At 56.8% G+C, this 13810-nt stretch overlaps 1 protein-coding gene across 1 annotated transcript; it reads left to right on the plus strand.

The window, feature by feature from the left end:
- Positions 1 to 1688: 1688 nt before the first annotated feature.
- SAPCD2 (suppressor APC domain containing 2) lies at positions 1689 to 12556 on the plus strand. Its single transcript, XM_010564637.1, has 6 exons — positions 1689 to 2094; positions 6799 to 6932; positions 10658 to 10804; positions 11233 to 11334; positions 11884 to 11997; positions 12428 to 12556. The coding sequence occupies exons 1-6, from the start codon at positions 1689 to 1691 to the stop codon at positions 12554 to 12556; spliced, it is 1032 nt and encodes a 343-aa protein (XP_010562939.1).
- The last annotated feature ends 1254 nt before the right edge of the window (positions 12557 to 13810 follow it).

Here is a 13810-nt window from a genome sequence, read left to right on the forward strand (position 1 = left end):
AAGGCTGAGAAACTCCATGGAGGAGTGGCAAGAATGGGCTGAGAAGCCAAGAAGTAGGACTAAGGTGCTGAAGGCACCCAGAGTCTGGCTCAGACAGGGAAGCTGATGGCAAGGGGAGCACAGGAAGGGCCATGTGGATGGGAAGGCTTGAGGACCAAGCATCTTCCACCCTGTCCCTTTGAAGTCAGCTCAGAGCTAAAGGAAATCACCCCTGGCACAGGGCACAGGGAGATGTCTGTGGCAGAGGGAGGTGTCCCCGGCATAGGGGGCTGTCCGTGGCACAGGGAGATGTCTGTGGCACAGGCAGCCTCACGCCCTGGGCACCCAGACAGTGGCTCATCACCCTTTCTGGCCATCACCCTTCTCCAGCGCGCTCGCTCCCTGACGCTTCTTCTCTCAGCATCATGAGCATCAAACCAGGATGGGGGCTCGGCTCTGGAGGTGCCAGTACATGGCTGCCCAGGGTCCCTCAAGTGAGTCGTGGTGCCTGTGACATGGGAATCATGACACCAGGGCTTTGCAGTCTGCTGTGTTGCAATGCACCATCTGACAAAGAGAGTTTGCAGAGGAGGGCAGTGCCTTTCACAAGGGCTAACATGCTGTTGGATCTAACAGACACAGCAAATTTCAGTAGAGAGAAACCCATTCTCCTAACAATGCCAGTTCATAATAAGTTTATAAGAGATATGATCCAAAACCTGTTTCTCTCACATTTGTCAGCACTGATATATTTTTTCCTCCTTTGTCTGTGCCCATGGTTCCTTTGGGCCCCTACCCCAGCTCCTGCTGGCTGCACTGGGATGCCCAGACTCAATTCCCACCATAAACACTCACTTCCCCCGTGGCACCAGGCAAGTCAAGCACACAGGACCTCTCCATGCTGACGCAAAAGAGCCATACATCCCTATCCTGGGGGAATGCTGCCTAGGTGAGAAGCTGGACTGACACTTCTTGGCTGCATTTGCAAAGCTGGCAGTGAGAGCGAACACCATGTTTGGGTTTGGGGTTTTTTTGTTGCTGTTCACTAATCACGTTTGCTCTGGAGTCTTTAGGGGTGTAAGGTCTTCAGGTATCTGCTTAAAAAGAGAGCTGCTTTCCTTTCTGCAAGTTTACAGTGTCTCTGAGGTGCAAAAATCCCACTGTCTGAAGCTATTTATTACCACCGGCAGCAGAAGCACCCATTGCATTTGGGCACAGGCAGTGGTGCCCTAAGTTCTACCGGTAAAATAAGATTTGCAGCTGCGGGAGCAGCGGGTACATGTCTGCGCTGCGGGAAAGGAGGATTTGTGCCTGGTGAATGGACACCAGCCAGCGCGGCTCTTCGCGGGCGGGGGTCACGGAGCCGTTACCGAGGCTGGAGGGTCTCGGATGGCGGTGGGATGGAGGAGACACCTGCCTGACCCTGCCTCGCACTCGGCCGGGGCGGTGGGGAGGAGGGGGGGAAGCGGCGGGTCCCGGTCCCTCCTCCTCCGGAGGGACCGGGATCCACCGCTCCCACCCCCCGCCCCGGCCGAAAGCGGGGCGGGCGCCGCGTGGAACTCAAACCGCCGTCCTCCCCCTCAGCCAGTAGCCAGAGCGACCGACCGCCACCAACCAATGAGAGCGCGGGGCTTCCCACCACCACCCAATAGGAGCGCGGGGGCCGGAGCAGCGAGTAACGCTCGGGAGCGGCGGCGGCGGTGGTGGTGATGGCCCCGGAGCGCGGCGACCGGTCGCTCCCCGCCGGTACCGAGGGTCTTCCCCGGGTTTTCCTGCAGAGCCTGCGGACTCTTTTCGATATCCTGGATGACCGGCGGCGGGGTTACGTGCACCTACGGGAGATCGAGTCCCGCTGGCGGGGAGCGGAAGCCCGGGAGCTGCCCGCCGGGGTGATGGAGGGGTTGAGGCGCGCGGCACCGGCCAGCGGGTACCTCACCTTCGAACGCTTCGTCCTGGGGCTGCGTGCTGCCCTGCCCGGTGCTGAGCCCGCGGTGGAGAGCGGCGGCGGCGGGCGGCGGAGCGTGGAGAAGCCGGCGAGCCCGCGCTGTGCCGAGGAGCGGCGCGGGAAGAGCAGCGGGCAGCGGGAACCGGGGCCCAGCCAGACCCGCGGCCGCGGTGAGCCAGCGGGGCCGGGCTGGGGGGGTCGGAACGTGCCCGGCTCGGTGCGGGTCAGAGACTCGAGCGAGGTAGGGCGGGCTGGGACCCTGCGGCTTGCTCCGGTGCTCGGGCAGTGCAGAGCCGTTTCCTCCGCCGGCCTTAAACAAGCAGCAAGCTCTTCCCGCAGGCCTGAGGTAAAACCCCGGAAAAGTGACTGCCGGTGGTAATTTTGGCTTGGGTGGGCCGTGATCCAAGCTGCGGGTAAAGCAGCTCCGTGTGCCGTCCCAGGTTTGTGCGTCCCTTCACACCTCTCCTGGCGTGGGTGCTTGGTTGTTTATAGCCGTGACAGGGAGAATTAAGGACTTTGCCATAATGTGGCCGTGGTTGTCCCCTGGTGCGAAGCTTGTCGGTGGCGTTCCTCCGGGGGTGGGTGATGCAGCTGGTCATCTTGGTGAGTCACTGGGCCCTGGGGTCTCCAAGAAACGAGCAGCTTCGCCGGAGCGAGAGCTGTGGCCACGGAGCCGCTGTGTGCTGGGGTGGGCTCCATGCTGTTGGTGTGCCCTCTCAGAAAGGCTTGGTTCATGATTTCATCCACATTCTGGACAAAAAAAATAGCAAAACCTAATCCAACTTTTTCATTTGGATAATTCGGCAGCATTATTTACAATAATAAATAATTAAGTGGGAAAGTGGGATCAGGGAGATGTGCTTTGCTGTCCCCAAGCGCTGCCTGGGTGGCCAGGCTCTGTCTGCAGAGCTCACCAGCAGGTCCCTGTGGACTCTGCCCCTTCCTTGGGAGCAGGGGTCCCCATGCTGGGTCTGCCAGGGTCCCCATACCTGGGTGGCACGCTGACCTCGGCAAGGGGGAGACTATTTCACTGGCATCTCATCTGTTGCTAGTCAGTAGATGTTATAAGGAAACCAGGCTTCTGGGCTTACCTGGTGTAGGTAATCTTTATCTAGATTTGTGAAGTGCTTTGAGATCTATGGACACAAAGGTCTGTGTGAGGAGCTGGTGTTTGTTATTGCAACACTTGAGCATGATGACTTCCTCTATCTTGGGAAAGTTGGGCTGGCTTGCCTTTCCCTTCCCACCCGTTCCTTCCCAGTCCCTTCTTCTGCTGGGTGGAGAAGAAACTTTAACCATGGCTGAGGTTCTCTGCTTTCCATTTTGCCTCCAGACTAATCACTGGAGCTTCATCTAGGGGAACATTATTAAGCAGGCTAGCTCTGCTATCGTCAAGGGTGTAAATCTGGAAAAACCTGAAAAAAAATCCTGCTTGGTAAATAAAGAGCAAATTGAAAGCTCTGCCCTGGAAAGGAGCGAGCAGATGGCTACAGCAACTTTCTGGTTGCTGAAGATCTTTCCATTATAGGCTGATGTTACACTGATGTCTGGAGCCTGCGGGCAGGGTTAGTGCTTCAGCCCTTGCTGCCAGCTTCCCACAGTGCAGGGCTGTGTTCTGGCAACAAGCCTGAATTTTGGGTTGATTCTGCAGCTTAGCAAATGTTGTAACTCAGAGTTATTCTATCTCTTTTAGCTCCAGATCCTGCACAGCTGCCCAGTGCTCCCTTCTACTGTGGAGGGTTTCCCAGGCTGTGGTTGAATGGGTAGATATTCTCATCAAGTGGCTGCTAGGGAGTTGGGCACTGCCGTGGCAGGACACTGCTGTTTCTCGCTGTGGAGAAATGTCCTAGGTGCTGAGAGCTGCCTGTGGGTCCAGGAAGCCCTGTCTCCATGAAGATTATGTCATTTGGGCTCAAGGCTGCTCTGAGCCTCCAGCTGCATGAGGTAGCTTCTGTAAGAACCCAACCAAGTGCAGCAAGATGGTGTACCAGTAAAGAGTCTGAGGAAACTGCCCCTGTCTGTGTTTTGGGGGAAGGAGGTGCTCACAGGATGCCACCCTAGCTCTACTTTCTGGTCCAGGGGGCATCCGCGTGTGTTAGAGGTGATTTTGATGCAAAACATGGCAAGATGGCAGAGGTTGTGGCCAGGTGATCCTCCTGGTGCATCCAGGAGTGCAGTGAGCCAGTGGGACAGTGCTTCTGTCCCCTCTTCCCTGCTAACCTCCATTAGCATATGGGCAGAAGTGCTTCTGAAGAAGTCCCTGCTCAAGAGTCACCTTCCAGCTTCTCAGAAGCTCTAAGCAGCCCAGCGGTGCTGGGGCAGCCCATGAGCCGCTGCTGGGTACCAGCTGCAGTCTCTGGGGAGCCAACAGCATCTGCTGGGCACAAGGATGGTGAGGCTGATATTGGAGAAGTCACTGGGCAGGGAAGTCACCGTGATGGCTTCCCTACCACTGGTGCCTAGGTGGCCTGTCACAGCAGCGTCTGACCATCTTGGTGTTGAGGGTTTTACCCTTGTGGTTTCCCTGAGAGCTGAGGTCTGGGGAAGTTAAGACACAGAGCAGAAAGTGCCTTGCCCAGGAGGTCTGTGGTGGCCCTGGTCACTGCCTCCTCCCCAGCACAGTGCTTGCCTTTGCTGCTCAGGTGGCCTGGCTCTAGCAGCTGCCTGGAGAGCTGGTGGCCCCAGCAGGAAGGAGGGGATGGTTCGTAGGTACCTGTTATTGTCTGGGCCATTGCTAAGGACAGGTATGTAAATGTGTAAAACAACCATGAGGTGTCTGCTCCATCCTGGGCACTTGCTCTGGCTGGAGGGGCTCTGGGAGGGAGGAGGCCATCCCATATCTATGGCAAGACCTCTTCCACCTCTGGTGAGCTGGGCCTGCTCTTTGCCTAAAAACTGCTCCCAGCTATTAGCAGGGGTCCTGTTTTAGCCACTACATTGCCAGCTCAGGTGCACAGAGCTCAGTTGTTTGACCAGGGAGCACCTTCTTACCACAGGTTCGGTTCAGCTCAGCTCAGCCTGGCACTTCCAAGTAACAGCAGTGAAAGCCTTTTTAACATCTTGTTTCTACCCTGCAGCTCTTCCCAGAGGTGCTTCTGGCTTTGCTTTGGGATTCTGCCTATTGAAGCTGCCCTTGGTTTTGGGGCTGTTCCTCAGCTTCCCAGGCAGGATGTGCTGCAGGTCTGCTAGGAGAACATATGCATGGTTGCACCAGTCTTGCTGGGTTCCTCCCAGGTAGATATGGGTGTATGAAACCAAAGACAGTTAGCAAAACAGATGAATGGGTGATATCAAAGACTTTGTGTTTATTGACATGCTGGAGACCTGTCTACACCAGAGCACTTCCTGGTAGGAGAAGCGGGATGCCATGATGGACCAGAAGGAGGATTTTTCCCATGCCATGGTGCCTTCTTTCCCCAGTGACACAAAGTGACAGGCTGAGCGAGGTGCTTGTGTAGCATTGCCTGCTGCCCCCTGAGCCTGAGTCCAGCTCCTGTTGCTGAACAGGTGGAAATGTGGCAGCGCAGGCAGCCCCGGTATGGTGCAGCTCTCCCAGACCTCATTGTCCTCAAGGTGAAGGGTGGCTCCTGCAGCCATGGCTGCCTTCTCTTGCCCCATATCCCTCTTCCATCATGTCCATGTGCTTAGCCGAGGAGACATGTGGAGCAGTGGGCAGCAATGTGCCAGCCCAGGCAATGCTATGGACCCTGTCCTGGCACTCACAGCCCTTCATGCCTACACAGCAGGGAACATGCTAGACCTGTGCCAGGCAGCTCTGGCGTCTGGGAGCTGGCATGTGCCCAGCCCGTGAGAGAAGGATGTGGCAGTGGGTGGGGGTGCCTGGCAGGTACGTGATGAGCGATCCCAAGGAGGAGATGTTTTCCCCCATTGCCTCACTGCCTGCCTTTGCTTGCTTACCTCCATGCTGCTCTTGTTTGAAAGCTGGGTTGGGAAAGAAACTCTCAAGGAAATCTGTGTGCAGGGAGCGGGGTGAGCTGCAAGAACACAGGGCAAGAAGGGAGGTACAGCAGGTTTGCTGCCCGGGCACGTCTGGGGAGGGTGCTGGCTGCACCCTTGGCTGTCCTGGCGCCGCGGTTTGGGGTGGCAGGGCGGTGCTCTGCCAGCTTGGCCAGAAGCAGAGACGTGAGCTGGCTTGGCCATGGCTGCAGGGCTGTGTTTCTGGTGAGTTTGCCAGGGCAGGCGGTGCGGGGCTTGTACTGACTTTACTGCAGGTGCCCAGCCAATACCTGCTTTGGCGTACAGGCAGGAGGTGTCTGATGCACCTAAAACCTGCCAGTATGAACTTAATCTGCAAAAATAGGTTATGCATGGATTTGCACCAGCATCATGTGTTTGTAGCAGATCAGTCTTTTGTAAGATAGGATGTTGGGATTTTAATAAAATTTTGGAAAACGTACAGCCTGATTTACTCTATGCTTAGACCACAGGCACGGGGTTTTGGGGAGCACATCTGCATGACCAAGCAGGAGCTGCCTTCAGGAGGGGTTGGGTTCCTGGCAGAGCTTGTGCCACCTGAGCGGAAGCCAGGGGTCCCATGAGGCGGGACAAGGGTAGGCAATATCACTAATGGTTTAATTGCCTGTGCCAGGACTGAAACAGCATTCCCTGGAAGCTGCCTGCTTTTTGCAGGTGACCATGAAGGACTGTTGCCAGCCTGGCACAGCCAGATAAATCATTGCTGAAGCCTGCCCTGCCCATACAAAGATGTGAGCAGGTGCTCAGGCTGGTGCTTTGCTCAGCTGCTCCCTGCAACATCTGTTTGCAAGACCACCTGGCAGATAGTCCCATAGAAGTAGCTATGGGGAGATTTTTGTTGCAAGTGGCTGGTGGCCTCATGCTTTCCTCTGTTGCAGGTGGTGAGGCTAAGGCTGCTGGGCAGTCCCAGGGAGATGGCAGCCATCCAGGGGCTGGGGACGCTCGGAGGCATCAGAGAGGACGTGCAGAACACCGGAGACACACCATCACCAACGGTGTGGACTTCAGCATGGTAAGGGAACAGCCCAGCCATGGGCTCCAGTGAATGGGCCTGCGGTCCCTAGGGAAAAGTGGATTGCAGGGGTCCCTTACCACTGACATCAGCTCTGTTTGGGCTGTGGCTTCCCCCTGCCCACCCTGCGTGTGGTGGGTCCCACCTGTAGGGTGTTGGGCAGATCCTGGTATTTTGGATATAAAGCTCTGTTGATGTACATGGAGGTCTTGCTGTTACTTACAAGGTGCTTTCTGTCCCAAATCGTGCTGGATAGGGAGGAGGTATGTGTTCCCCTGCCTTCCCCTGGGGTGGGGTCAGCCCACAGAGCCAGCATTTGACTGCATGGGTGCCTTCCCCGTGGGCAAAAACTTGGGCAGGGAAAGGCAAACATGTAGGTGTAGGAGCAGGTGGGTATCTGGGCCTTTCAAGCACTCCAGTGAAGGTCAGGTACCCTCTGCGCTGGTGCCAGGCTGTGTCTCTTGCCAGATGTTCTCTGTAGGTCAGGGCTCAACATGCTGATCTTCCTGGCTGCTGAGAGACTTTTTGCCAGTAATTCAGAGAAATCAGCACGGAATTTAGCTGGGTAGCCTGGGATGGAGGGATCTGCTCCCCTTGCTCTATCCCTGAGTGGAGAGGCTTGGAACAGATTGCCTGGATGAAGGGATCTGCGCTGCTCCCAAGTGGGATGGAGGAGCTGCCTGGGCATGTTGCCCACAAGCTCAAACTAAATTTTCCTGGGAAGAGAGCCAGGACCCAGCCTGTAGGATGCGTGATTGGCAGGACAAGCTCTGGCCAGTGTTGATGCTGCTGCTGAGGCTGTGACTGTCACCTCTGCACTTCCACTCCTCATACCCTGATGTCACCTGGCTCCCTGAGCCCAGCTGGGCTGACTGGTGGTGCGGGCAGCAGAGATTACAGCGTGATGCTGGCCTTGGGTGACATAACATTCTCCAGTGCCTGGCCTGGGGAGGGGGGAGTTGTGCACACATGGTTTGCTGGGCTTGCAGCCATGCAAGGGGTTGGGGTGCTCTTGGGCTGAGGGGGTCTCTGCTGAGAGGTGCTGGCAAGGAGTAATAAATGTAGATGTGTGCATCTGGGGATGGGGTCTCTGATTCTCAGAGTTTTGGTGGTTGAGAGTTGCTGTTTCAGAGAGGGGAAGGTCCCTCGTTCCCTGGCAAGGCTCTTCCCTGTGTGTGCAGCTCCAGGCTGGAGCCCATCACTCCATGGGCTCAAGGTCCTGCCTGGTACTGGTGAGGAGGGGCTGGTGGCCAACGTGTCTTGCTGAGAGCTGGGGTTTGTTTCCAGCTCTGCCATAAGTGCTCTGGCTCTGAGCTTGTGTTGCCCTTGCCTCTGTTTCCCCAAGTTGTTGTGGGGGTGGTGGGAAGGAGGTCTTCTGCCTTTTTTCCCCCCCCTCCCCATGTACCTGAGTGCTGCACTGCCTTTAGTGTGCTCCTCTCCCCGGAGAAGGGATGTCTGTCCCTGTCCTGCAGGTGAGAAGCCTTTCCTAGCACCCCAGCAGGAGCCTTTGGGTACTAATCCCACTTCTGAGCATACAGAGAGAGTTGGAGCAGGTTTGAATCCAGCAAGGACCGAATCCCTGTGCAGGGTGGTGCTGTCACCTCCTGGCTGATGCTGGGAGGATGGTAGCACCACACACACACACACCCCCGCTCCCCTGCACAGACAAGGCACTCAGCTGTGATTAGGCTAATTTGCCTAAAGCCCAGGGGGGGATGGGAGCACTGATATCCATCCTGCATCCCCGGGGTGCACCAGGACTGGTTATCCTGAGCAGCAGCAAAGCAGGAGTGTGGGGGTTGTGCTGCAGCCCCAGGACCCTTTGCAGCACTGCAGCTGGTGTCTGCTCAGCTGGTGTTTTTCAGCCAGTCCATCATCGATTGGCCTGATTTCCCCATGGCCACAGGGGTTAGCTGGGACGAGACCTTCTGTGAGAGGCTGAGTGCTTTCATTTGTGGGCAGACCAGGGTATGGCACTGTCCCCTCCCCTTCTACCCCAGGTAGCAGCAGTGCTCTGTCATCCTCCTGCCCCAGAAGCTGCCTCTGCCTCCAGAGCATCCCATCCTTAGTGAGATGCCATCTGTCCCTGCACCCAGCAGAGCTGGTGATGTCCCACCGCTCTGTGGGATGCTGCCTCTTCCTCCGGTCACTGTGCTGGCCAGCAAGCCTGTTGGGACCAGGGCAGGCCAGGCGGTCGCAGGCTGCAGCCCGAGCTGGGTGGGAGTCCTTGCCACATACAGCACCTTCTTCATGCCCCTCAGCAACAGCCTGTGTAGCACCAAGGCTCTGCGCTTCTTCTTGTGGGTATGTCCACTTTGGTCTGTCCATCCAAGCATGTGGGGGGGGGGGGGTTGTCGTGTTGCAAACAGTATTTCCAGGAGCAGCAGGAGCAAGAGAAGCCCTGGCGTAAAGGGTGGCTGGCGTGGGGCAGTTGGGAGGCTTTAGGCCTGGCAGTGGGGATGGGGAGGCACTGGCAGCCTGAAGAAGGTCTTTGTATGGTCTCACTTGTCCATGGGAGTGGGGATCTGTTCAGGGTCACAGCTGAATCATCCCCCTCCAGATGCTCTCCAAAGCAGCAGGAGAGGTTCCTGAGCATCCAGCAAGTTTCTGGGTGATCGAAGTCCCACTGGTGCTGGGAGGAGACTCTCCTGGAGCCTGGTCTGTGCCATGGGCAGTGGAGGCCAGGCTGTGTTGTGGCAGAGAAGGCAGAGGCAGCAAGGCAGGCAGCTCCCTGTGCTCTTGGCATGGGGACAGGGGGCAGGAGCTGGGGGACCAGACCGGCATGGCACGGGAGAAGGGGAGTGGGAGCCCTGGGCTCACTGGGTGAGGGCTGATGAAAGGATCGCTGCACCGGTCGCTCTGTTCCCCAGGCATGTCCCCTCTTCCCTTGCCACCTGATTGCTGGTGGTAGCAAAATGCTGAGGGGCAGCAGAAGAAGGTGGCAGCAGAGCAGGGGATCCCCTGTCCCCTGGGGCACAGACTGCTGCTCCAGCTGTGCTGTTGATGGAGGGGCTTAGCCACCTGCCCTGCAGGAGCCTTGGCTGTGCTGTGACTCGCAGGGTCCCCTCTGCTTTTGCCAGGGGGCTGGTCTGGGGGCAGGAGCCCCAGGCACCCTCCTAGCAGCTCTCCAGGCACATAAAGGTCCCCACATCCCTCTCCAGGTGATGCTGATGCTTGCACCTGAAAGACTGGCAGAGATGCTCAGCAGAAAAGTATGCTGTGCTCTGCTCAGCTCGGAGGTGCCTCAGGGTAAAGCAGAGCAGGGAGTGGAGCAGTGGGGAAACAGGGCTGCAGGTTTTCTCCTGGCTTCCAGTCTGCACATTTAGCTCCGCTGCTTGCTGCTAGCCGAAAGCTGTGTGTGTTTGTGCTGTTGGCTGATGCTTGCAGCCTTGGGGGAATTCGGGGAGTGGCTGCAGGCCCTGCTCTTGCTGTGTCCCTGGAGAAATATGAGGCAGAGAAACCTGCTTCTGCAGTGGGGAGCAGGAGGGTGGAGGTGGCCTGACTGTCCTTCACCTCCTTCAGTTGTTCTCCCAAATCGTAGAACTATTCCTCCAAAGCAGCATCAGGCAGCAGCCATCATCCTGTTCCTGAGGCTTTTCATGGGGAGAGGGGCTGAGACCCCTGCCTGTATCCATATGCCTCCACGCCTCGTGAAGAAACCAGCTCCTGGGGCTTGACAAGGCCTTGGTGGGGAGGGGGTGACATCTGCACGCTCTGTCCTGCAGCTGAAGCACATGAAGGAACTGGAACAGGAGAAGGATTTCCTGCTGCAGGGTTTAGAGCTGGTAGAGCGCACCCGGGAGTGGTACCACCAGCACATCCAGTTCATGCAGGAACGCCAGAGGCTCCTGGGGAAGAACAAAACCAGTGCTGTGAGTTTGGGGCTTGTTCTTGGGGTGCCCATCTGCTTGGGAGGGTCTGGGGTTGTTCTGTGGGTTTGGAGAACCAGCCTGGGACTTGGCTGGACCTGGTCAGCCAGGTGGTTATACAGAAATGACACAAAATGCACCATAACTGTTTTAATGGGGTTCTGGGAGTAGGATTAGACAGCCAGTCACACAAACAACATATTCAGTAGTTGGTAAGATTTGAAATGGTAGTGTGGGTGTTTGGGAGCGACTAATGTGTTTTGAATGCAATGGCTTGTTAGCCTACACCAGGATGGGCAGATGCTGCTCAAGTAGTATCAGCTGTGTAGAGTCTAGCAGGTGCCTCTGGGGTTCTGGTTTGCTACATACCTGCTGTAACTACTGACCAGCCCATGGTAACCCCCAGCCTCTTCTTCCTCCCTGTCCCCCAGGACTTCCTCCCTGAGGGCGGCCAGAGCCGCCTGGGACGCCTGGTCCCCAAGCTGCAGGAGGTGAACCGCTGCCTGGGTGACCTCCTTTCCACCGCTGGCAAGGTGAGAGCTGCAGATTAGCAGCTTGTGGTTGTCTGCATGAGCTTGGGACCCATCCTGTCCGCCCCCCCCCATGCTGGTGGCTGGGCTGAGATCGGAGCTGCCAGAGTTCCCCTGGGCTCTGTGGAGGTGACTTCGCTCTGTGGGCAAGATAGGGGGTGGGGGGCGGCCAAGAGGACAGCACAGCTGGTCCCAAGCTGGGCTGGAGAATGCTCAAGGCATCTGGGGGACTAAAGGAGATCCCCAGAAAGGTGTAGCCATTGTCAAGTGAATAAGGAAACCATCCTGCCGAGGTGCTGAGTCAGCCCTCTCAGAGCTGGCTGTCCTGCCGGGCTCCTGGCAGGAGCTGGGCACACTGGCAGGAATGCTCCCCACCTCTGCTTGCCTTGCTGGAGACACTGTAATGGCCTGTGCTGGGATCTTAATCCTGTGCTGGGCTTCTCTCAGTTTCCCATGTGCCACTGAAACAGCTTCTGGCCTTGGAGGAACGCTGGGGAGGGCCACCAGGAAGGAGGCTTAATGTCTCATCCCTTCCCTTCATCTTCTCTTCAGCCAGCAAACCCTTCCTCAGCTCTGAGCAGGCTGGGCCCTGTGGTGTCCCCAGCCTCAGCAGGTTCCCAGCAAGCCATCATCATGCTGAAGGAGCAAAACCGGCTTCTCACCAAGGTGAGTGAGGATACAGGGGAAGGAGATCCCCTTCTGGGGGGGCTGGGGGGGTTGGAGTTGGGGAACGAATACGGGACAGTGGAAAGCGTTCCTTCAGCTTGGCCAACCTTGGTCATCCCAGAAAAGGGCATGTGGGCTGCACCTGGAGACCCTCCGTCCCACAGCTGTGTCCAGCTGTTTGCTGGGTGAGGGTCTGTGGGCAGGGATGGGGCATCCCTGCCAGAGAGAAAAGACTGTGACAAATGCAGGTCCCAAGAGGGTGCAGACACTGCAGCTGGGGTCTGTGAGCAGGGCTGCTGGGGAAGGGGCACCGATGATGCCCCTGCCAGGGCCGGGCTCACTGCTGTGGTTTGCATCCCAGCACCCGCAGCGCAGCAAATGCCAGTGCTTTCCTCCTCTGAGCAGCATTTTCCTCCTCTGTCCTGTGCAGGAGGTGACAGACAAGAGTGAACGCATCACCCAGTTGGAGCAGGAGAAATCTGCCCTGATCAAGCAGCTCTTTGAGGCTCGCGCCCACAATAACCATGAAACGAGCCAGCTGGACTCCACCTTCATCTAGTGCCCATCTCCCCGCTCCCCATCCTTGAGCTTCCCCGGGGGTTTTGTGGGATTCTTGCCCAAAACCCATTGCACCTGTTGCTCCAGGTATCATATCTAGAGGTCTGGAGCTGCTGGTGGCATCTCTGCAGGAGGTAGCCAGGAAGGTATTTCCCCAACCCTGCTGGGGGAGCACTGCTCCTACTGCTGGGCTTTCCAGCCATGCTGCTCTCAAGCTGCTCCTTTTCTGTCTCTAAACGGACTGCAGGGACTGTACCGCAGCCCCGTGATCCCCAACGTACTGGGGGAAACAGCTGCTGCCCATGCTGCCAGCGCAGGGGGGAGCTGCTGTGCCCTTGGCCTGACTTGAGCTGAATTTTGGGTGCTCTCAGAAAAAGATGATCCATCTTCAACACTCCAGCTGGCATCTCCAGGCAAGCCTGGCTGTTGAAGAATGGCCTGTCCCCTGCTTGTCCCCCTGTCAGAGGACAAGATTGAAATTCCAATGGGACATGCCTGGCCCCTCTCTGCTGCCTGAGTTCTGCCTGACAGTGACATTGGGCCAGAGCAGTGCCTGAGCTGGTGGTCCTTCTGGGGTAATCCCTCTTTCCAGTTTGCGGTAGTGATGCCATAGTTGCTGTTTACATGTCTGCAGGCTCCTGTAGTTAATGAGCCACAGACCCAAACGAGGTAGCCTGTACCTTTGAGCTGCTTTTTCAGGCTGTTTGCAGATTGAGGCAGACACCTCTACATCCCTTTATTTGGCTTGACCTGGCAAATGTTTTTTTTATGACTGCCGGGCTTATATTTTTTTCATGATGACTTCAAAAGGAGATGTGATGTTTTATAGTATGAGGATGCTAACACAAGCCTGATTGCACAGAGGGGCTTTAGGACAAGGTTTTGTATTTAACTGAATGTGGATGATGGAGTGGAGGCTGATGGGCTCTTTTCTTTGCACATCTCCAAGGGGAGAAATGGCAGCTTTGCCTGTCCTGGTGGTGGAAGCTGGCTCACCGGGGTGACATCCTGAGTATGAACTGCACCCCTCTCCAGGTCTCTTGGGGTGGCGGTGGTGGTCTAAGCATGGGTCCTGTTAGACCCACGTGCATCTCGGAATACCTCTTCCTTCCCACCCAGCTCAGTGATGGTGCTTGAGCTGAATGATGTCTTCCACTGTGGTTTGGTACTTGGTATTTATGGTACTTTCATAGAAGATCATTGTGAACCCCCATGTAGCACAGGCCTGGCCCTCTGTAACTCCAAGACCAAGACC

The sequence above is a fragment of the Haliaeetus leucocephalus genome, unplaced genomic scaffold (assembly GCF_000737465.1).
Source record: "Haliaeetus leucocephalus isolate CR32 unplaced genomic scaffold, Haliaeetus_leucocephalus-4.0 Scaffold183, whole genome shotgun sequence".
Classification (NCBI taxonomy): Eukaryota; Metazoa; Chordata; class Aves; order Accipitriformes; family Accipitridae; genus Haliaeetus; species Haliaeetus leucocephalus.